Source organism: Pseudorasbora parva, chromosome 19 (assembly GCF_024679245.1).
Source record: "Pseudorasbora parva isolate DD20220531a chromosome 19, ASM2467924v1, whole genome shotgun sequence".
Taxonomy (NCBI): Eukaryota; Metazoa; Chordata; class Actinopteri; order Cypriniformes; family Gobionidae; genus Pseudorasbora; species Pseudorasbora parva.
Genome location: NC_090190.1, coordinates 19,382,964 through 19,408,337, shown reverse-complemented (window position 1 = coordinate 19,408,337; position 25,374 = coordinate 19,382,964). Strand labels below are relative to the sequence as shown.

General features: G+C 36.2%; 1 protein-coding gene across 1 annotated transcript; it reads right to left on the bottom strand.

The window, feature by feature from the left end:
* Nucleotides 1-1,121: 1,121 nt before the first annotated feature.
* On the bottom strand, nucleotides 1,122-24,984 carry grhl2b (grainyhead-like transcription factor 2b). Its single transcript, XM_067426369.1, has 16 exons — nucleotides 24,649-24,984; nucleotides 21,908-22,094; nucleotides 21,096-21,163; nucleotides 20,626-20,983; nucleotides 20,474-20,532; nucleotides 20,225-20,381; nucleotides 19,078-19,189; nucleotides 14,190-14,284; nucleotides 11,148-11,306; nucleotides 9,678-9,735; nucleotides 8,226-8,365; nucleotides 7,782-7,819; nucleotides 5,141-5,232; nucleotides 4,330-4,415; nucleotides 2,483-2,547; nucleotides 1,122-2,391 (listed from the first exon to the last, which is right to left on the bottom strand). Exons 1-16 carry the CDS (start codon nucleotides 24,666-24,668, stop codon nucleotides 2,277-2,279), a joined length of 1,809 nt encoding a protein of 602 aa, XP_067282470.1. The 5' UTR covers nucleotides 24,669-24,984; the 3' UTR covers nucleotides 1,122-2,276.
* Between the last annotated feature and the right edge of the window lie 390 nt (nucleotides 24,985-25,374).

The following is a 25,374-nucleotide window of genomic DNA, read 5'->3' as shown; positions in this document are numbered from 1 at the left end:
TGAGTACAATGGTAGATATATTAAGTAATGTCCTGGCTTTTTCAAGCATTATGATGGCAGTGAATAAAGGATGATATTTTGCCCAAAAAAGTGCATCCATCCATCATAAAAGTACTTCACAAGGCTCCGGGGAGCTATTAAAGGCCTTCTGAAGTGAAGTAAAGCGATGCGTTTGTGTTAAAAAAAATCCATATTTAATATTTTATAAACTAAAATAACTAGCTTCCGGCAGAGAAACCGTATGTATGCATCGATTTACAGTGATTGATGTATTGATAAATGAAGAAGCGCAGAGGATTAGAAGTCTAAAATGAGATTTTTTTAAGAGAAATGTCAGAGGGGCTTGAGTTTGTTTTGCCCAGTCCTATTTGTTGAGCCTGATCTGACAAAAATGCGTATCTATAGTACGAGTGTGCAATCTTGTGGAATGTATACACCAAAAAAATGTTGCCGTGCATATGGTACGCAGTTTTTCGCGTGCGTATGATACGCACTTTATGATGTATAATATGCACAAACCACCCACCCTACCACCCCCAACCTACCCAAGAGCGTGTCATATACACGCCATAAAGTGTGAATTAGATGCACGTGAAAAACTTTGTAGCATATACACGGCAAAACACATTTTTTGCGAATACATTCCACAGGATTGTTCACTTGTACTATTGATAAGCATTCACGTGATCGCGTTGATTTGATTTAACCGCAAGAGGCGTCAAAGCTTACGCTATCATGCATCGCGTCAGGGCTTAAGTCAACTAGCGTAGGCCGTCTACCGGAAGCTAGATATTTTAGTTTTAATTTTTAAATATGGATATTTTTCTTACATAAACCCATTGTTTAGCTTCATTAACCCATCCCCGGCAGCCGTGTGGAGTACATTTATGATGGATGGATGCACTTTTTCGGGCTTCAAAATAACATATTCACTCCCATTATAAATCTCGGAAGAGCCAGGACATTATTTAAAATATCTCTGATTGTGTTCATCTGAAAGAAGAACTTCATATACACCTATGATGATTTGAGGGTGAGTAAATCATGAGGTAATTTGTTTTGTTTTGTTTTTTTGTGTGCTAAAAAAAAAAAGTGTAGTATGAAAAACCTTCGGTCCAAACTTGATAAAAATGCATTTATTTACATAAAAATGATTCGTTTCCGAAGTGCCCTTTTACATAATTTTCTTTTGGAAGAAAATGATATTCAAACATTACAACATAAACAGCTCATCGGGGCACTGAATCTGGACTACAAAGTCAATATGCACCTGTCACACTATACACAAACACTAGAATGAATCAGACAGTAAGACTGAATAGTTAGGGAAAGACTTTTGCTGGTTATGTGAGGATACATGTTCAAACCTCCAAACAAGTCATGAAATCTTTTGCATTTGAAATAAATGCAACCTCTAAAAAAATATTTCCACATTAAAACATGAGTGCAACACATAAAACATGGCTGAAATGTATTTGAGCAACATATTTGAAGAATTTTCTGATAATGCAGTACTGTACAGTTATTATACCGTACTATATTCGTTCATATTTCCTGTTTTGCACTATTAAGCATACAAAATTCTGTGGCTGAGTAAAAAAAATACGTTTCTTTGTGCATCAGAAAATATGTTTGTGAAAATTCAGACAGTAAGAACCTAAATGATATCTACCAGGGTAAAAATAACAATAATATTAATGACAACAACAAACAAATGAAAAAATATATATATTTACAGTATTGGACACTTTTCACAGATAGCTCTGCAGAGTCTCAAAATCCCACAGAGAAGTCCCAAATTAATGTATTTAAGCATCGTCATTTTTAATGGACATTTGTTGCATTTATGATGATTTATGATGAAGACATTTCATATTTGATCTCCACTCCAGGTAAATCCTTTGGAAGGTACAGTTGAAATTCAGGTGGCAAACTGTTGTCGGTCTCCAAACTCAAGTGAAATGTGAAATAGTCTGTATTTTGGTAATTAAAATTAAATGCAATAATAATAATAAATCCTGTGGACACTGTGTTTAAATTCAAAATGTCTCTACATCCACAGTAGAACAGTGAAATCATGGACACGTTTGGGACGTGCTGAAACTCCTACTGACCATTTAAAAATCATACTTGAGGTCTCTTAAAAATGAGGTATATCAGCTTTTGATGATTCAATTCAATTTGTGGACCACTGACGATGAATTTGACCAGGTTGGAGTCCAAGTAACAAGTCTTTTAGCTTAAACATACTGAATGTTAGAAACACGGGAAGATGTTCATATTTCCATTAATGTGATTTTGTATGCATCTGCGTAGTTTTCGATACTCAGGATAAATGTGTCCTCATTAGAGTAGTGCTCGATGATATTGTCATCCATGTTCACCAGGATCCTGCAATGGAAGAGAATAAAAAGTCAAAACAGGCTTATTAGTTGTCATGTGACATATGTAATTTGATGATTTTTTTCAATCAGTCACTTACCCTTTCTTGCTCTTCTTGTAAATCTTGAGCATTCTGTCATTGGGAACACCATACTTCTCAGAAATCTGTCGATATGAAAGAAATCATCAGTCATGTATCAGAAAACCAAACTGACAACGATTTGATTGTTTATAAAAAAATCATAAAATATGTGTATTTTTAAATGATTCGGTTTGTTTTGTGAAAGTTATTTAAAAAATATGGATTTTCCCGGTGGGCCGACTTTGGGGCCGATAGTTTTTTTGGGGGGGTTTGTGCCACTGCCATTATGCAGCGACAGTGACCCATTGGTTTGTCTTCTGAATTGACAGGCCAAAGTGAGAGAGACCTCCCCTCCATATTAGGCGCTTTTTTCTATTTTTATTTATTTATTATTTGAGCGCATGGAACTGCAAAAGGCGAATATCCGCACAACGCAGCCGCTGACGAACGTACTGCGTTTAAATGCTGCTCAGTGAACGGCACTTTGACTCTGAAATTTGTTTTATACAATCGTGTGATATGGGAACATAACAGGTTCTGTGTTGAATCAGCTGAAAACAGCCGCGAGCATGTAGGCTATTCATGACGAGGTAAAGTGGAAAACGGCAACACACAAACGTTTCACTTAAGCACAACCACAATTTACCTTGCAGCAAACAGTGAAGAAATATGGTGTTTTGGAAGAAACATATTTATTAAAATTGTTAGTATTATTACTTAAATTAATATTGCAGAATATAAATCACTTTTTATCGAGGCTGTTTTTGTATTTTCTACAGGTGTTTACATTTTTTTTTTAAATTACAAATATAATAGTTTATTATATATGTTATATATATTTAGAAACCATATAGCCATATAATGAGGAGCATGGTTTTTACAATCTATATGTTTTTTACCCTGTGACTACATTGTATCTTACATTTTAATGAAACTGGCCAACAGTTAAACTACAGTCTATAAAACAGCTTTAAAGCCTGGATCCCATGAATTAAGGACAAACCTTTTTTTCCTCTTTAAAAGTTTTATGAACTTTTTTGATAGATCTAATGAAATTTTATTAAAATATATTTCAATGATAGCCTCATGAAAGATAGATATCAGTGTCTAACTTAAATTGTGTTAACTCTTGAAAAATATTATTGTTTAGGGATAGTTCAACCCAAAAATGTGATCTTTTTTTCACCCTGATGTCATTCCAAACCTAAATTAATTTATTTCTGTGTAACATAAAATTAAATAATTTGAGTCTGTTTTTTTTTTTTTGTTCATACAATATTTAAATGGTAGCCTAACCAAAATGGCTTGGTTGCCAACATTCTTCATTCTATCCTTTTGTGTTTCACAGAAGTCATACAGGTTTGGAATGACACAAGAGTGAATAAATGATGACAGCATTTAAAAGCAGTAGCTCAAAATCATCAGTGCTTTACTGTCAAGTGCATTTCTGTGTGACAAAAAAGCAATATTAAGTTTATCTGCATATGCGCCAAATTCGATAATATCTATCATTATTTGTCCTAGTTTTACTTATTTACTCCAATTTAAGGCCCCAACCCCAGCAAAAACATTCATGGGCCGGATGTGCTCGGTTTGCCAGGGTCGAATTTTAGCCCCAGTCCAGCCCTGTGCTGAAGTCACATATAACTTCCACTAGGAAGTAGATCGCGATCAGGCTCTGGATTTATGCATCTTAAAATGGGCATGGATTTTATTTTCACTTTGCTTTGAATAATTTGATTCAACAAAAATGTAATCTTTGAACTGAAATTTCATTTTTAAATCAATGCACCATTGCGTTTGACAATCAGCACAATGCTTCAGTAATTTAGAGTAGAGCGCCCCCTATAGAAACAGATACTCACTGCATCCATGAGTCCTCTGAGAGTGGGCGTCCGCAGCATTAGAGCATCAAACACCTCATCTGACTCCTTCCTCACATACAAGAGCACTGTAAAAAGAACATACAGTCATATTAATCTCAAATGAAGTCATAGTTAGTCTGATTTTAATTCCACATTGTATTTAAATTCTATGAACTGTAGAATTGTGCTACAATCTAATCTGCAGTGGGAATTCAGAGCATGCAGTACATGGAACAAGTATGGTAAAGTACACACTCACTCTCACATCTTTCTTTAAAATAGTTTACATAAATTCGAAATTCTGTGCTACAATTAACACCAAATATATTATGAATAAATGTTATGTATATGATGATATGTAAATGATTATGTATATGATGCATATTACGATGTTATGTTTAATTATTTGCATTTCTCTACTGATGTTCTATGATGTTCAAAGCGTTTCTAAGGATGCTGATTTTTAGAAGACAGACTGAGATGGTGAATGGGAACATGGTTTGTGTAACATTAGCAACACATTATTTGCTGTTTGATAACGTAGTCAAGCAAAAGACTAATCATATTAATTATCGTTATGCATGTGTCTGACGTTGTAAAGAGCGATACCTTTGTGCAGTGGTACTACAGTAACTTGAGTAAAGTTAAGCGAGCAGGTCTCTCAGCTGGTGCGTGGCTTAATTGCATATTAATAGATTGAATACGTTATGTAATTTTGGTGATCAAAGATGACTTTTGTTTTCATAAGAGCCAGGTTGGAAAAATATACATTTCAGCTATAAATGTGTATATAGGTCTGTCCTGCTCTGACCTTTCTTCTGGGTCTCCTCTCTTAGCTGTTTATGAGGGGGTGGGCAGAAGTCATCCTCAGATTGGCGGAACATCCTCTTCACCAGCACACTTCTAACACAAACACACAAACAAATACATTGACTTTATGCTTCTCTAAACTAACCAATCAGATTAACACAACACTGTTGTTTTAAAAACGAAACTAAACCTACTTTTTATGCGCTTTGGCCGTTCATTAACACGACAACGGCGTTTTGGAGGCCTGAAAATGCTAACTTTTGTAAACGGGTTTCAAAGTGCACGGTTTTGAAAAACGATACCGTTATTGTCGCTGTGTAAACTACAAAAATGTGAATTTGTTAATACAGAGATGTCATGCACATGCATATTACATGTTCAGTCTATAGGTGCTTATGACTCATTTCCACCGAGCGGTGCGGTACAGTTTAGTACAGTACAGTATGATTCGGGACCATAAACCCTGATCCGGCTTGTGTTTCTGCTGTTGAAGACAGGCTAAGCCTGCAGTCTACATGGAAAAACACGGCCGAAAAAGCATGCGCAAGTGACGATTCTCTGTCAACCAATCAATGTTCTGCAGTGAATCTAGCTCCACCCTTTAGTACTACTGTGCTAAGAACCCTAACAGAAGGGTGCCAAAAAAATGGTACGGTGCAGTTACGAATTAGGGTACCATTCACAACTTCATTCACAACAATGGAAATGGAAAAAATTGTGTACTATACTGAACTGTATTGAACCGCCACGCTCGGTGGAAACGAGCCATTGCATACGAAAATATCTTGCCCCCTTGAACTTTGCGACCTCTTGCCAAATTTCAGGCTTCAAACATAATGATATGAAAATGTTATTTTTTGTGAAGAATCAACAACAAGTGGGACACAATCATGTGGAACGAAATTTACTGGAACGAAATTTACTGGATATTTCAATCTGAAATTTTTGCCCATTCCTCCTTGCAGAACAGCTCGAGCTCAGTGAGGTTGGATGGAGAGCGTTTGTGAACAGCAGTTTTCACCTCTTTCCACAGATTCTCGATTGGATTCAGGTCTGACTTTGACTTGGCCATTCTAACACCTGGATATGTTTATTTTTGAACCATTCCATTGTAGATTTTGCTTTATGTTTTGGATCATTGTCTAGTTGGAAGACAAATCTCCATCCCAGTCTCGGGTCTTTTGCAGACTCCATCAGGTTTTCTTCCAGAATGGTCCTGTATTTGGCTCCATCCATCTTCCCATCAATTTTAACCATCTTCCCTGTCCCTGCTGAAGAAAAGCAGGCCCAAACCATGATGCTGCCACCACCATGTTTGACAGTGGGGATGGTGTGTTCAGGGTGATGAGCTGTGTTGCTTTTACGCCAAACATAACGTTTTGCATTGTTTGCCAAAAAGTTCAATTTTGGTTTCATCTGACCAGAGCACCTTCTTCCACATGTTTGGTGTGTCTCCCAGGTGGCTTGTGGCAAACTTTAAACAACATTTTTTTCTTCTTGCCACCCTTCCAGAAAGGCCAGATTTGTGCAGTATACGACTGATTGTTGTCCTATGGACAGAGTCTCCCACCTCAGCTGTAGATCTCTGCAGTTCATCCAGAGTGATCATGGGCCTCTTGGCTGCATCTCTGATCAGTCTTCTCCTTGTATGAGCTGAAAGTTTAGAGGGACGGCCAGGTCTTGGTAGATTTGCAGTGGTCTGATACTCCTTCCATTTCAATATTATCGCTTGCACAGTGCTCCTTGGGATGTTTAAAGCTTGGGAAATATTTTTGTATCCAAATCCGGCTTTAAACTTCTCCACAACAGTATCTCGGATCTGCCTGGCGTGTTCCTTGTTCTTCATGATGCTCTCTGCGCTTTAAACGGACCTCTGAGACTATCACAGTGCAGGTGCATTTATACGGAGACTTGATTACACACAGGTGGATTCTATTTATCATCATTAGTCATTTAGGTCAACATTGGATCATTCAGAGATCCTCACTGAACTTCTGGAGAGAGTTTGCTGCACTGAAAGTAAAGGGGCTGAATAATTTTGCAGGGCCAATTTTTCAGTTTTTGATTTGTTAAAAAAGTTTGAGATATCCAATAAATTTGAAAAAGCCTGAAATGTGGCAAAAGGTCGCAAAGTTCAAGGGGGCCGAATATTTTCGCATGGCACTGTATATTTAATATATTTTTTTAATTGTATGTATTTTATTGCTTTCACTATAAAGTAATTTGAACAAAACAGACAATTAAGTAGCTGAATGATTATTAACTGCCAGCAAAAATATTATATATATATATATATATATATATATATATATATATATATATATATATATATATATATATATATATATATATATATATATATATAATCATTAATTACAAGCAAAAACATTTTATGATTAATGTTAATAACAAAGTAATTACATTCTTAAATCATTTTCCTACGTTTTACACTGAATCATTTATTTTACATCAAACATTAGTGTGGATAGTTACTTGTACTAATAAATATTCTTGAGGATCCCTCTACCTTTGCGTCGATGCTACTATTAAATCTGAGGTGATGTGATGTACAATCAGTTCTGATACAAGAATATCTTTTTCTGGTTTAAAGCTTAAGTATGGAGAAAAAAATTCAAACTTACCCTTCTCGTTCAATTTCCTCTGTATTAAATGCAAACACCTGCAAAGAGTGCAAAGTAGTCTTATCTCCTTTGAACATTTATATGCTCAAACATCTCTGTAACATTCAGAACAAGCCTCAAAACAGACACTACATTGACCAGTTCGGCAGATATCATTCCTAAAAAACAAATGTCACCTAAGTATCCAAGATACAAACACTTGAATGCTTTTGAAAGGTCAGTCACTATCTAATAAGTCTCAGTCTCATTAGACAAACAATGGGCCACCAGAGTCTTCAGGACAGTTCTGTAATAAGCCTCTACAACCTTTTTGTGATTTCAGAAAGCAAGGCGAAGGGCAGACTTGGAGACTGCAATTATACTTGAATGCAAAATGGCAGATGACTTTTCACACAAAAGAGCATGTGATATGTTCATTGAGAGTGTTTTCAGACTGACTCATACCTGGCCTGCCCTCTGTAAGTTTCCAAAGTGCACATCGGGGATAAATAGAACCGGCTGGGCATCCAAATCAGTCATCATTTTAAAGAAGGTGGTGTCAGACTTTTTCGGGAGAGTAACCGCCCCAGCGCCTCCATCCTTTCCTAATGAGATGATGTCATTCGAACATGTAAGAATAACTGTTATTGATAATGAAGGTGGTGAATCATCCCACTCTACACGTTTCTGTCCAATCAAATGCCCCTCAATACCAAATGCCACAGACTAGCAAGTAGCACATCATGATTCATGGCTGTGATCTAACTGAAGACTGAAGATTATAAAAAATAAAAAACATAAAAAAAGGAAACACTTCATATTTCAATAAATAAAAATGTCAAAACAGGAGAGAAATGTCTCAAATAATTTAAAGTTCTTTAAAGTGTCATTAAACCCCCCACGTTTAGCCTGGTCGTTCACACCTCAGAGTTGCAAAAAGTCTCTGAAAATGGGTGTGTATAGCTGTGGAAAAGTGGGGGTGTAGAAGGGGGTAGAGGGGAGACAATGACCAATGAACCACAGACCTGCAACACACTCACTATACAGAAACATGAATATTATTTAATATGACCACAAAGAGCAAAAAACACAAAAAAACTCTATATAACATCATACTGCCAAAATGAGGAAGAAACAGGGGAGGACATTTAAAAGGTCTTATAATATTTTCAGTACATTTAAAAGGACTCTGAACAAATGACACGCGTCAGTTTAACACAGAAAGAATAAAAACATGGTTACTTTTTTGCCTTCTTTGAAATTTTGAGTGTACATTATTGTCTTTTGTGTATCACAATATTCCACAGTGTCATCACGTTCATGATCAGGTGTACGGGTGTATCAGTGTCCTTATTTGCACATATATTTCATTAGAAGAAGACCCAATTAATTTTGTACACAAATGGTGCTGGTTAATGTTTAGGGCACTACAGTAAATGAAATATGTATAATATATTGTACATATATTCTGATAAATCTATATTTGATCTATATGTTCCACGTGGCGAGTGTTAAACTCACTGTGGCGTTCTGCGCAGAAACTGCTCTCATGTTTATGCCACATGGATTCTCCGCTATAATGCTCTCTCATGCGTAATACAGCGCAGTGGTTGGGTTAAAAGAGTTAATATTCAGGAATAAATACAGAATACCGGCTGACATAGAATCGTGCCAGTCATCACACTCCGAAGGCACATTACGACCTCACATTCCATTACTTTGCTTCGACTTTGATGTTCAACCCAAGGTACGAAATTACACAGAAAAATGTAAATGCACAAGTAACCAATTTCCACTTAAAAGGTGTTTTGATTGTTTTCAGTGATGTGCAGCTTGTAAATATCAGTTCACGTCTCAAAAAATTTGTTTTGGGGTTTCATGACCCTTTAAAATGATTTAACTTTCAGTGCTTCATACCTTTTGTTTTCTTGCGGTTCTGTTTCCTCTCTTCATCTCTGATCTTCCTCTCCGCTCCCTGTGCGGCACAAACACAGACCGAAAGACAGAAAGACATACAGAAGAGAGAAATTAGATGACTGTAAAGGCTGTGAAAAGTAACAATATTGAACAACCACAAGGTGGCGCTACAGTTACTAAGTTTGAAGACAGAATGAATGATGTCAGAATTCAAATGACCCACTTATTCTAATAAGCAGTGAAGTGTTTACAGCTTAAGTGAGCATGCAAAATAAAGGAACGAGTTAGCATTTTTAGCGTCCTGAAGTTTTTTGAATGGGTTTTTTCATTAAATGCCTGCAGGTCTGTGGTTATATAAATACATCAGTAATACCACCTTGGGATTTTTTAAAAAGCTTTTACTTGTCTTAAAAAGGTAGTTACTAGTGTCTAAATGTAACTACAGTGGCTGTTTGGGACGTTAAATGTCATGGTAACGAACAAATAAACTCATCCACTTTTACAGCCCCATCAATGTTTATAAATGCACTCTTGCAAACTATTCTAACTCAGATTTTCAGGGAAAATGTTTTTAAATGGTTAGTTCACCTAAAAATTTAATTTATGTCATTAATGACTCACCCTAAAGTCGTTCCACACCCGTAAGACCTCCGTTCATCTTCAGAACACAGTTTAGGATATTTTATATTTAGTCCGAGAGCGAATGTAAGTATTGATTCATGATTCGGATCACCAATGTCACGTGATTTCAGCAGTTTGGCAGTTTGACACGCGATCTGAATCATGAATCAATACGCTGAATCATGACCATTTGAATCTTTATTTGAGGATTGAAAACAAATGCGGAAGAGAAGATAATGCTGAAGTCGTCGTTTTTGGTACTTTTGGACCAAAATAATTTTCGATGCTTCAAGAGATTCTAATTAACTAACTGATGTCACATATGGACTACTTTGATTATGTTATTCCCTTTCTGGACATGGACAATATAGTATTCCCAAACTTAGATACGCTCTCGGACTAAATATAAAATATCTTAAACTGTGTTCCAATGATGAACGGAGGTCTTATGGGTGTGGAACAACATTAGGGTCAGTCATCAATGACATAAATTTCATTTTTGGGTGAACTAACCCTTTAAATAAAGACTGAAAGAGTTTAACGGATGGTGACATTGAAGTCATGCGACTCTGGTGTAGCCTTCCATGTAAGAATCATAAACAATCATAAGAATTATTTCATTGGTCACAGAGCTTATTTCTGCAATCATCCAAAAAGCCATTGGAAAAATCCTATAGTGTTTTTGTCTAGGGAACCAGTAATGTGAACTTCAGGTCGAGCTAGAAAATTGTTATCACTGAGTCTGCAGCACTCTTACTGTCATCTTAACAGTTCTCTATGACTGTTTCCACATATACAGCATGATGTTGGAATACTGTACAGTTTTAAACGGTAAAAGTCAAGGTTCACCTTATCACAGAAGACCTTAATTTGGCTGTAAGCTCTGTGCAGTGGTTTGTTACTGCGGTTGTTGTAGCTGTAGGTGTCTATCTGTATCATCAGAGGAAGACCCTTCACCCCCTTCTGAGAGGAGAAATCTGTGCTCAGACAGTTCACTGTGATGAAGATCTAACAATCAGGGAAAAAGACAAAAACAGTTTAGTCCTCCATGAAAATATATGTTTGCAAAATAAGCAAATAAAATAAAACATTTTGTGGTGTCTGTCTCTGCGAGGTAGTTATGATATGCAATGTAAGTTCAACACTTTGCATCCAAATGTACATGTAACAGGCTGTTGCATAAAAACTTCCATATTCATATTTTCTGACAGCTTTGACCTACACAATCGTGACTGTTGAAAGAGCACCTTGTTTTTCACCCACCAGCCACCTACACGCAAAACAGGTGCCTGCCTCGACACGTCTATCTGTACCACTGACTGCTACAGAAAACAACGTTCAGACTTCACACTAAAAACGATACCGTTTTATCTGAAGAGAATACTAAATGCTCCAATTGAAGTAAATATTCATTTTATATTAATGTAAAACCAAATTTTAATCTTAAATTTCATCTTTACATGCATGCTTCTCAAAGATTTGGAACAAGGTCTTGCTCACTAAATATTTATGTGGTTAGTTATTAACATTTTCATATAATCAACCATTACCAATGCCAGAGGACAAGAAAGAGGTCATCGTTAGGTGAAGCATGCTACTACTTAGCATGGTAAGAAAACTAGATTGGAGAACTTCATATGAACTCTACACTTGTATAGCATAGGGGAAACTTTATTTCCTACAATGCCACCTCAATGACTGATCATGGAAACCGTAATTACATGATTGAATTTATTGTCCAAAACATTTCAACAGTTAGAATAGCGATTTGGATTAACACTATAGACAGTGAAATGGAGTCCAAGACAGGTGGCATACGCTATCATTCAAACTTTGTGGTCAGTTTCTTTTTAATAAATGTGTATTTTCATTCAGCAACGATGCATTAAACTAATGTCAAAAGTGACAGTAAAGAAATGTATAATATTACTAATGTTACAATTCTATTTCAAATAAATATTAAACTTCTTCAGAATTTTTACTTTCTTTTCACTAAAGAATTTTGATTTTTTTTTATCATGGTTTCATTAAAAATATTAATGATGCTGAAATTTTAGCTTTTCCATCAGGGGAATACATTATATACTGCTGTTCAAAGTTTTTTGATCAGTAAGATTTTAATGTTTTATGCTCACCAAGGCTGCATTTACTTTATTAAAAATACAAAACAGTAATATTGTGCAACACTATTCAAATATTAAAAAAAGTTTCTATTTGGATATATTTTTTTATGTAATTTATTTCTGTGATGCAAAGCTGAATTTTAAGCATCATTACTCCAGTCTCTATCCTTCAGAAATCATTCTAATGTGCTGATTTGATGCTTAAGAAACATTTATGATTACTACTATCAATGTTGAAAACAGTTGCATACATTTTTTAGGATTCTTTGATGAATAGAAAGTTCAAAAGAACAGCATTGATCTGAAATGGAAAGCTTTTGCAACACTGAACTACTCAAAGGTTTTGGGTCAGTAAGAACGAGTGGATTTAAAGAAATTAATAAATTTATTCAGCAAGGATGCATTAAATTGATCAAAAGTGACAGTAAATACATTTATAATGTTACAAAAGATTATATTTAAAATGAATGCTGTTCTTTTGACTGTTCTATTCAGTTCAAGATAGTACAAAAAGATGATGTTCTAAAAACATTACAAACCTTACCAATCAAAAACTTTTGAACGGCAAAGTATACAATATATATATATATATATATATATATATATATATATATATATATATATATATATATATATATATATATATATATATATATATATATATATATATATTACTGTTTTTACTGTATTTTTGTTTAAAAAAATGCAGGCTTGACGATCATGAAATGCCGTCTTTAAAAAACATTAAAAAATCTTGCAGACTACAAAGTAATACTGGACCACTCATAAAAAAGACTGAGCCTTTCCACAATGCAACAAGGATATCATTTCCACCTCACAGATCAATGGCTAGTGGAGAAACTCTGTTTACGGCTTCCTCCATTCCAGCCTGCCATGATGAGAAGAGCTTTGAAGTATGTTAGGTCAGAGTATGAGATGCTTATCAGATCAAACCGAGAGCCTTTCACACCCCACTGCATGTTTTTACATGAGCTGGGACTCAAAAAAACAAAACAAAAAAACCTGAATATACTTATATATGTCCAAGGGCGGCTACACTAAGACGACATATAGTCTGCATTAATAGGTATTACTTGTGTGAGTTGGCCCAATAAAAAGCAAATGTTTGCGTAGAGAGCTTTAGTTGAATATACTCCAGAGGCGAGTGTTTGATCTAAGCTGTATAGCCACAATGGGAGGGCAGGACTCTACCTGTGAGGCTGGGAGGATCTGGACTCGGGTTTGTGTGCATTGGGCCGTGTACACAGACCTGAGTCCATTTCCTTCTGTCAGTAGCGTATAGGTGAAACCTGAGATCCCATACAGGAGAAAATAGAGGTTTAAATTAATAGACAGAACAGAGGATGATGCAGCAGGGCATTGTGAATCCCAAGCATCACACTATACAAGGCTCTTGGGGAGGGTTCAACAACCGGGGAGAGAGACTAATGCGTGTAAAATACACATATCATATGTCGTAACACTCCACCCTGTGTCTCAATAACATTTTGTGTATCACACACAATGGTGGTTAAATGACTGAATAAGAGTTTGTGACAAAACATAGATGTGCTGATGTAGTCAGACTGAAAACTGAACCTTCGGTCAAGCAAAACAACTACCCCCGCGAATTCATCATACATGATGACCATTAATGCAAGCCGGATGTCCATAAAACCAAAACACACAGTAGAGAACAAATTAATTGTAAATTTGCTGTGCCACGCCTAAACAACTGAGTACACAGTCTTGGTGCTATGTGACTTACCTTGGCCTCCTCATTCACGTCCCAGGTAAAGGAAACAGCATTGTAAGCGATTTCTTCAATATTCCCAATTGTGTTGAAGCTCTCTTTGTAGTCAGCTGTAGGTAGAACAGGAAAAGTCAGTTTTCATCCTAATTGGAAAACACAAACAAAACACAACCAGGATATGTTGTGTTTTGGATACAGGTTTACCTGGTATGGTAACAGCTATGCATCACTACACCACAAGTCAAGATCAGCATGCAATTCACTCACAGGCTGATACTTGCAAGAGGAGGCATGTACAGTATCATACAAGTTCTATTTTATATGATTAAGTTTATGGAGAGATGTAATAATTGTAAGAACTGGGTTTTAACGATCGCTAGACAATGGCGACATTAAGACAATGTCTGCAAAAGCAAGCGGTTTTAAGCTTGATAAGCCGAGTGTATATAAAACAGCACTCTTCCACACTAGATAACTCTTATCTGTTTATGTAAACAAACACTTGCTTTTTTAGTAGCCGCATGATAGGCTATTTATGACCACTCACTCACACTTTAAACAAGTCTGTGATTCAGTCTAAATGTCATTACTTTATATATTTACAAAAAGGACAGGTGATCTCATAACTGTTTCAATGGCTAGAGTCAACCTGTCTATGCTAGCTTAGCTACAGCAGTTAACTTTACATTCTTGACTGGTACTACCTAAGTGTCTGTTTTATTGCCCACCAGGCTAAAAGTATCAAATTGGTTAGAAAACAAATAGTACCTATTTCTCAGGTCAAGTCCTGGAGGGCCACTGTCCTGCAGAGTTCAACTCCAACCCTAATCAAACACACCTGAACAAGCTATTCAATGTCTTTAGGATTACTAGAAAACTACAGTTTTTAACAGGGTTGTGCTAAACTCTGCAGGACGGTGGTCTTCCAGGAACATTGCTGTTTTGAGGTATCATTCAATGCCATATAACAGGTTACACACATGTTCATTATAGAATAAGCTATAAGATTAAGATTATATTATATATATATATATATATATATATATATATATATATATATATATATATAATATAATATATAAGCTGTACTTAAGTTATTGCATGCACAGTATGAACTACATAGGGGGTGGGGGGTGGAGGGGCTCTACATTGTCATGACAAAATCTGTTCAAATCCCCAACCATACATATGAGTGTTAAAAGTGGTGATTTCCTATGTTAATTAGACATTCTTTCTTCAGTTATGAAGCACTTTGAAATGGAATAAGCTTTCATTACAGGGGCGTTTATCTCCATGTTAAGTAAACCCAACACCTGTCTTACTTTGCGGGTAACTTTGGGATTAGGAAGTGCAAAACTCTTCCCAATGGGCTGCCTTTCCGTGGTTTACCAAGCACACCCGTCAATGCCCGTAAGCAAGCTCCCCCCGTTAAATAGCCCCATTCAAATCCCAGCTCTAGTGACATGGCCCCAAGGTTGAGGAACAATCCCGCCTCAACTGCTATTCAAATCCCAACTGTGCAGGTGTCATGTTTCAGTCACTGTCTCCCCTACTTAGCTTCAGCATACTGCCGTATGCCATGTGCCCAAAGGTCTGTCTACTCTACCTCCCTAATCCACCAACATTTACTTAAGATCCCGTAGCACAAAGAGTCTCATCAAAACATTCTTCTATTTTTGCCCCATGTAAGAGGGCAGGTTTAAAACAAGGATGGCTGCCATTACAGCTCCGATATTCCCTCAGGGTGCTCCCAGGATTTAAAAGTCTTGGGGCCAAATCTTGACAAAGGACATAGCAGAGCATCTGATTACTGGAGATGAGGGGAGGACAAGAAGCAACAGGCTCAGGATGACTGTTCTTTCAAGGTGTGACAAGACCGAGAATAAGATGTGAATTGTTTGGGCTCATAGCTGCCCCACACCAGGTGGACTCCAACAATTTTGGGCCTGTATGTTAAGGGGTTTCTCATTCAGAATCTGGGCTCGTGATCTGAGGGTCAAAAGTTCAAATCCCAGGTGTTGTGACTCATGGAGCTTGAGAATAATTGGGATATTATAAAACCATAGCACCCTTGGTTTCCCATAGCACCCTTGGTTTGTAATCCCAGGTTTCTTCAACAGTACTATCCCTGTAATAAAGTGTGCAGCTGTAGATAAGAAACCAATCTCTAAGTAGCTAATAACTAATTAACACCAGAGATTTAATGAGAAAGGAGATCTGTCCAAAATGTCAAAACTACCTCTGTAAATAGGTCTGTATCTTTCTGTAAAAAAATCTCTGGGCAGACTAGTAATCTGTATATTATGGATGTCCCCGAAGCCTAAATCGCAATTTGGATAGGCACAGAAAATTAATAATTATTTTGAATTAATTAAACATTATCAGATTTATCCTATCACATGAAAATAGTAAGAAAAGATGACTGATAGGATGATGGCAGAGGATTTGGTGCACAAGAGATCCTGAGTATCATTGATAAATATCTTATCTTGTAAAATATTTGGTCAGTAGTGTTGCTCCCTATACAGAGTGAGTATGATTGGGAATTGGAAAGCGTAAGTAAAAACCGAGCATCCATTCAAAAGCACACTTTAATACCTTGCATATTGAAAGCGGCTCCCTGATGCTGGCAAATTATATACAATATAATTACCCAACTATATAATTGTGAGAGAATGCAAAATCAGTTGCATAGTGTATAGCCATATAGCAACCTAGTACCCTTTAGTTGATTAGGGGGAAACCAAGAGAAACCAATCTCAAGAAAGCCCTGAGGGCTTCTTGGATGTGAGGCACCCTCAGTCTTTAAACTAGCGGTGAATGACAATTCAAACTAGAGGTGAATGACAATTCAGACCAAAGAGTGTTGAGTAGTGCTGTGGTTAATGATTTTTAGAAAAATATGTTTCAAGAACGGAAATTCTTCAAGTTATGCATGTTCAATCTCATGCACCACATCAACTCTCTTTCTCATCAACTACTGCCATGGTGGAGCAACAGTTTGAAGTGAATCTTGCTGCCAACATACTTATAGCTAGCTACCTCTTCTATTCTGTATAATGCAAGGGTGTCCAATCCTCCTCCTGGAACCGCCAGTGTCCTGCAGAGTTTAGTTCCAAGTTTCTAGTGATCAAGGTCTTCAGGATCACTAGAAACTTTCAGGCAAGTGTGTTGGAGCAGGTTGGATCTAAACTCTGTAAGACATTGGCACTTCAGGAGCAGGACTGGACACCCCTGGTTTAATAGCACAGATATTCAAAGGTAAATCTATTGCCCCCTTAAGTATGCTGTGCACCAAACTAAATAAAACACATTATATACAAATAGATTGCACTGTTGCAATACATTGGCCAAAGCACATAGATAGGCATTTGCATAACCTTTATCCTGGAATATCCCCAATTCTCTATAATCAAACACACCTAATTCAACTAATTTGTACAGTGTCTCCTAACCCTAATCCTGAAGGACCCACAACACTACACATTTTGTCTCCCTAATCAAACACACCTGATTTAGATCATTAGCTCATTAAGCCGGGCTGAGACTACAGGAGATCAGGCCAATCTATCCCCTATTTACCCCTCCCGACATTCAGAGAGAAAAAATATTGCATCCAGGGCATTGGTCAGTTCTGATGTTTGGCCCAGATTATCTGGTAATGTGAAGCGTTGACAGATCAAACCTTAAACCTCCTGATCTTTTCGCGGACACATAAGGGACCCCCTGACAAAATCAAATATGTTTGATATTTAGGATTTAAAATCGTAATGATTACAATAAGGTTTACGTCAGTACTTCCACAATAGCCAGTAAGGGAGAAAGAAGTGGCTTAACTTTTGAAATCGCAACAGCGAAACAACAAGCAGCTGTACGGGTCCGATGGACAGCGGAGATGGAGGAATGGCTGATCGAAATGTGGCAACAACATGGCTGTTTTTTTCTCACTACAAAGAATAAGTATTGATACAGCAAATTGCAATTGCACAGTATCCATTTTGTTTACATTTTGCTTCCCTGTGCGATCACGTGAGGTGCTAAATCTGGCATGACAATCTTAAAAGGGTGGTTGCATGTGATTTCACTTTTTTAACTTTAGCTAGTGTGTAATTGTAATGCTTGAGCATAAACAGTATCTGCAAAGTTACAGCGCTGAAAGTTAAATGAAAACGGAGATATTGTCTTTTAAATTTATGGCAGTTTATTCACTTCCGGGTTGGTGACATCATAAACCCTTGCTAGTCACCGTAGATGTGACTTCTGCCCATAATGGTAAGTGGCGTGGCGTTTCCGGAAAACCTGTGCTTGGCATTTCAGCCAATAAAAATACATGAAACTACATTTGGCCATCTAACCAATCTAAGACCATTGCATTTTTCAGAGGGATGGGCTTCATAGAAGCAGGAAGCAAACAAGCCGTTCAAAGGACAGTGGAGAAAGCAGTGTGGAATAAAGGTAAAATATAAGAAAAATACGGTGTTTTAAAAAAAGAAGTATTAGGACATGTTATACTGCGCCCCATAAACACAACCAAGCCTAGAAAAACACCACGGAACCACCCCTTTGAGAATATCTTGTAGCATGTGATGTGCCATGATTTTCAAATCTTGTAATGTATGTAGGTTTGAGATTTGAAAGACGAAATGTGTGTAGATTCTCCTTATGTGCATGATCCAACCAGATTTCACAATCAGTAAAGATTTAAAGACTCCAGTAGTCTGAGCCCGGCTTTAGTAGAGACTTCAAGAAATGAAATGGGTGTGTCAGACAAAGGACACATTCAAAATGTGCAGTGTTGGGGATTCTCCATGAACAGGGTTTAGAAACACTTCGATATTAGACACTCCAAGAGATAAAAGATCAAGACTAAACATTTATCTCAATAATAAGGAGGAAGCCTCACCGATGTCCAGAACCCTCTGCTTTGCAGTGTGCTGGCGAGAGTGCCAATACTTCCAGTATTTGAGCTGCTCATCACGGTTCTTATCTTCACTGAATACAACCATGATGACACTCTGAAAAAGGAGGTTAACAGAGGTTATCACAATCCACTCAATAACTTCATGTCTGTTCCAAATGATCAAGATTTGACTAGCATGTCGATAAACTATTACCATAACAAAACAAAACAGAAGATATAGTCAAAACACTCTTTTTTTATCTTTTTGAAAGAAGTGTCTAATGCTCTCCAATGCTGCATTTATTTGATCAAAAATACAGTAAAAACTCTCTGAATAATTTCCTATCGAATATATATAGTGGGCAATGTGCTATTCACCATGTAGAATATAGTAAATGTGTGAACCGCTGACCGATTTCGGCTGCAGCTTCAGCGTCTATTTATAGTGTAGGGGGTGGGATGCTTCAGGTTTTAGAGAGCATTTGATTGGACAGAAGATGTGATGAGAAGGTGAAGTCTGTGATGGTATCATCAAAATCTGTGATTTATGTTAATGGAAGATAGACTGTAAGTTTTGAATGCTTATATCTCCAAAATGTTAATTTTGTCATTATTTTGGAACACACCAGCTTATTCCTAATCTTAAGGCTAACATAATCATACTAAAAGCTAATAAACTTAAATTTAGATTTCAGGGGGCCTTTAAAAAATATAATTTATTCCTGATGACTAGGCTTAATTTTGAACAACCGCATTCCACACAGTCTTCAGTTATCACAGTTGAACTATGTTTTCAAAAAGTTGTACATTCAAAAATATTTTTTGTAAACCATGGCACATTTTTCAGGATTCCTTGATGAATAGAAAGCTTTCTAAAATGGTATAACATTTTAAATGTATTTACTGGCCCTTTGATCAATTTAATGCTGAATTATGGTATTAATTTCTTTTTTTAAATCATACTGACCACTAACTTTTAAAAGGTAGTATAGATTTATCTAAAAATCTACAAAAAAAGAGCTGTCAATAAATTACATATGACATTTAAATCAAAGCTCCAAAATGAATTTAATTCAATAACATGACATTGTTACATTATACCTTCATAGTTTTTGTCGATTATCTGGTTTGATAGAAGAACACCACTCACCCTCACTTTGCTGATGGGATGTCGGAGGCGTTTATTGGCACTTGTCTCATTCAGTGTAATAGCGTAAAACTGTCCCTTGTTCAGATAGGTCATAGGCCCCTCACCCTGTTTCTGCCGCAATGACTTGCTGGCCTCTAACGTGTACTGGAAAGTGTCTCTGTTAAAGAATATGTTTTATAGTTATGTGAGAGCTGATTCACCATAACAATACAAGCCTATTGGTGTACATTACTTCTGTATAACACTCACAACATATCCGACTGATCAAATATGAAGTCATCAGCTCCAAGCGACGATGGGCGGTACTTCTGCATCAGAGAAATTATCACCCATTAATTTGCTAACTACATCAAAGTTTTATGACAAACAAATGTTCCTTAAACACCAGATATTAATCTCACTTCATTGCTGTCTTCTTCATAGGTGCTATCTGGACTACTGCGATGGTCATCCTTCCTATATCCACTATGACATACGGACGAGCTGTCGAACGAGTGGGCCTGTTCACAGATGACCCGCATCTGTTCCTCTCCTTCTGTCCTGTAGTGAACTCCAGAAGCCATGAAAGCAGGAGTGTACACTTCAGCCTTTACCACAGAAGCGGCCACACTCTCTCCAGCCGCCACGCTGTACTGTTCCCGTTTGGTCTCCTGGTGATCCGTGTTGAGTGACAGATTAACGGGCACTGATTTCAGTACCTGGACACGATTATCCACCGTCTCTGGCTCCATTTGACTGCTGTTTCCCGCTGTAGTGTTTCTGATACAGTATGTGAAAGCATAAAACATTTCTCTGGGGGTTTTTTTTAAGTCACAATTTGAATCCATTTATTCAACTCTAAATTCACCACTGTTTTAATCATTTTACTGACCTCTTTTCTGGTTCCTCTGAAATTTCAACCCCTTTGCTGATTGGTAAAACTCTCCTATCTTTGGGCACCTGCAGAAGATGAAACATCAATATACAGCAGCGCTGATAGTTTCATAGACACTGTTTCACCATAATTGCTTTATTGAAGATTTATCACTTAGAGATACAATCATTGACTTATGAAAACTGCCTGATTGTCTTCTATTAATAACTTACACATCAGAGCAGCAAAAAGGAATCATATAATTTAGGCATAATTTCACCGTATCCTTAGAATGCTTGTATATTTTGGATAATGTGAGCTATAAAGTTATACCTTGGTTGCATTGACAATGAAATAATTATGGTTTTATTTATTAGTAGTGGATGAAAAATGATGGAAAGAAGAAGTGTAGAAGTAATCGTGACACTTTTTCACATAAGCATTTACATATGTATTTGGTTTCATACTGTAACAGATCTGTAACAAGTACTGTAACAAATCTCATTCTTATTTTCTTATGTTTAATTTATTCATGACTGAATTTTTGGATGGATGGGTGGATGCATGGATGGATGGATGGATGCGATTTTTGGGCTTCAAAATCTAAAGTACCATTCACTCCCATTATAAAGCAGTGAAGAGCAAGGATATTTTTTAATATAACTACGATTTTTGTGTGATGTGTTTGGATGAACTAAGTTACTATCCACTTTCATTGTATGGAAAATAGGGAAATATTGTGAACATTCTGTTAAATTTTGTCACAGACGAAAGATAGGATTCAAACACCATGAGGGTGAGTAAATGCCTTCTTAGCTGATGTCACTGACCTTGTAGTACTCATAGAGGAGCCCCAGGGCGGCAGCACTATCTTCATCTCCATTGATGCTCATCATGGCCTTTGTGGCCGCAGTAAGAGGATTCTCCAGATAAGACCTCCAGGCCTCATCCTCACTGGTGTAGGCCCGACGCTGGTGGAAGGACGTCTCATTAGGCACTACTACAACCAGCCTCTTACTGGGACAAACACGCACAGACATAAAACAGTATATCAGCACACTGGCAGACAGAAATAAAGACATAAATGATCCAACTGATAAAGCTTCATGTAAAAGCTCTATTTTGCATACTGATGAAAACAACCCTGCACACTGCTCCTTTTGTGAGAGTGTGATGTACAATGTATTAATGCTAGAGAACATCTAGCCAAACAAATACTGACCGCAGAGACTTCAAAAGTCTTCTGCATTTTACTGCCTGACAGACAGCTGCAGCTAAAATGTATGACACATGACATGAGGAAGTACAAGTTCTGGCTTATTTTGGTGTGCAAGTCTCTCAATTTGATATAATATAATATGATATTAAATCTGTATCTGAATGCTTTCATTCTTCAGAACAAGATATTCAGTAAAATACAGTAGCCACAATGAGTTTTTGGATACTTAAGCCATACATTAAGAGGAATATACAATACAATTGAAACAACAAAAATAACACATGCCATATAAAAATGATGTTACTTAAATATTTATTAAATTGTTATGCTCTTTTAATTAATTTGATATTTCATCTGAACATAATTTGTGACATTTACTCCATATGAAATAATTTGAGATTAAATGATTCTTGTCATCGGATAATAGTGATCTGTGAATTTATTTTGTGCTTGATATAAGAGGCTATATTTAGTTGGGATATTTTATAAATGGAAATTTGTTCAAATTCATTTGGTAGCAACTAAAACTTTTTTTACAATTCAACAGCTAATGCACAGTTTTTTTAAGAGGGGCGTTTCACTACATTTTACCCGGCATGTTTCTATGGTATATTTTTACACATATATATATATATATATATATATATATATATATATATATATATTTCCAACCCAAATATGGGTTTGGCTCACTTAAGTTTAGTAAAAATGTTCTAAAAATATTGAAGTGTCCGTAGTAGTGACATAGTGTCTTCACAACACACATTAGTTAACACACATTTACACAACACAAGCAGTGAGCACAGAGTATGTACTCATGTAGGAACTTTCACTGGAAAATGCATGGTATAGGGTCAAATAAACTAAAGTCATTATGTGTATATTCATCCATAAAAAAATATTATACATTTAAAAAAAATCAGCACATGTTTATTAGTTTATTAGTTGGATTAGTTGGACCACAGTGTAAAATGAGGGAAGTCATTTCAGGCAAATCATGTTGAGGTTTTATATATATATATATATATATATATATATATATATATATATATATATATATATATATATATATATATATATATATATATATATATATATATATATATATATATATATATATTTAATTGTTAATATCATAATAGATAATTTTGATAATTAAGGAATTATGTTTTTGTATTTACCTTTAATTTACTTTTCATCTGCTTATTCTGTATAAATAAGCTTTCCATTTATGTATGGTTTGTTAGAATAGGACAATATTTTAAAATCTGAAACCTGAGGGTGCAAATAAATCTAATTATTGAGAAAATCGTCTTTAAAGTTGTCCGAATGAAGTCCTTAGCAAGGCACATTATATTACTATTATATATTTACGATAGGACATTTACATAATATCTTCATGGAACATGATCTTTACTTAATATCCCAATGTCTTTTGGCATAAAAGAAAAATGCATAATTCTGACCCATACAATGCGACTTATGACTGGTTTTGTGGTCCAGGGTCACATATGGTCATATTGTGTGAGGAGCTAACCCACCTTAAACATATTTTTATGTAATATCATCAAGCTTCCCACTTTACAAGTATTCACTCAGTTTAACTGGAATAGCACAACAATTATAGTTTCAAATGTTCTAATAAATCTAACTCTTTGACACACCTAGATATTTTATAGCTATCAGCCTCTGAAGAATGTAAGCAATGTATTACAACAGCAACCCTCAAGATAAACAAATAGTCCAGTCTATAAACAAAAATGTGTTTAAGTCACCAAAAAACATAAATAAACAGGTTATTATAATGGAGGAGACAATAGATCTGAACACTATTAAAACAATCAAAACACCCCAATCTTTTCAAACTTTACATTAAACTAAAATACTGTATTAAAACCTAAACAAATAAACAATTTTACATAAATGAGCGAAGTAAAATAAATAAAAACAACACAAAATCCTTAAAAATAATGAAATCTTTATGTTTGGTAATAATAATAAAAATAAAAATATCATAGCGAATAATCCTTCCCCTTTAAATAGTAAATAAATGCGAATACATTTCAGGTATCTTATATTCAAGGTGTTTCCTCGGTGAAAAATGGCGTTTTGACCGCAAAAAAAAACTTTCCCTCCGCGGTGGGATTCTATCTATAAAAACAACAATAAAGCAAACAAATTATGTATAATATTATACGCCGTTAACGTAGCTAATGCGACTATAAAATAAACTTTTGAGAGTTTTGAAAGAATAAAATCTTATATGAAGGTAAAATTGCAGAATGGCTCTCGTTGACGTTCCGATACTTGTGTTGAGGTAATGGAAGATTGTGTCGCAGTCATGACTCTTACCTGTCTGTCTCCTGTGACATATTTCTCTTCCTCCGTGGTTCTTCCTTGTGAAACTGGACTTTCAAGTCGGTGCAGGTAATAGAAGACAGAGCGCGAGTGAGAGATGCCAGAACCCGGGCTACAGGTAAATCGACTTTTCCCTCTCCGATTAGCCTATTTCTCAAGGGCTGAAGGAGCAGGTAGGAAACACCTGAGCACCCTGTCCCGTCCTTCTCGGAGTTTTGAGTGTAATTTTGAGTTTCAAATGTATATTTTAAATCTTTATAACAGGTTAAATATACTTTTAATGTTTTATTGTTTGCTTATAGACCTAGCCTATAGATAAACTTTGATAGTTTTTTTTCCTGTGTAAAGTATTTGGGTTCGAGTAGGGGCTGGTCAGCGCTCTGATTGGTCGAGGTGAGGAAAGGATGCTCGCTGATTGGCTGGCGCGTCAGAAGACCCACCTCACCTGTAACCACAGGTTTGTAGCTACTAGAAATGAAGGGCAGGATTGTGAAAGCCTTTGTGTGATTTCGAGAAACAAGGTTTGTTATTTACCGGTATCCGTTTTTTCCTTGGCCTATAGTGCAATATAAAACCTTAATGTTTTGTGCAAGACTTTAAGCAAATATTTTAGACTGAAGGTAGGCTATGTATAAGTTTGGTGAGAAAAAATCTTATAGGCTATTGATTGACTACTACTCTAAATAGCCTATTAGAAGGATGCCCGGTGGCTTGTCTCTT

Excerpts from the sequence above, each read along its gene's own strand:
- grhl2b (XM_067426369.1), bottom strand. The coding sequence starts at position 24,668 with ATGTCACAGGAGACAGACAG. Across the intron at positions 8,366-9,677 it reads GAACCGCAAGAAAACAAAAG|GAAAGGATGGAGGCGCTGGG; the intron begins GTATGAAGCACT and ends TCATCTCATTAG. Across the intron at positions 4,416-5,140 it reads AGAGGAGACCCAGAAGAAAG|TGCTCTTGTATGTGAGGAAG; the intron begins GTCAGAGCAGGA and ends TTCTTTTTACAG.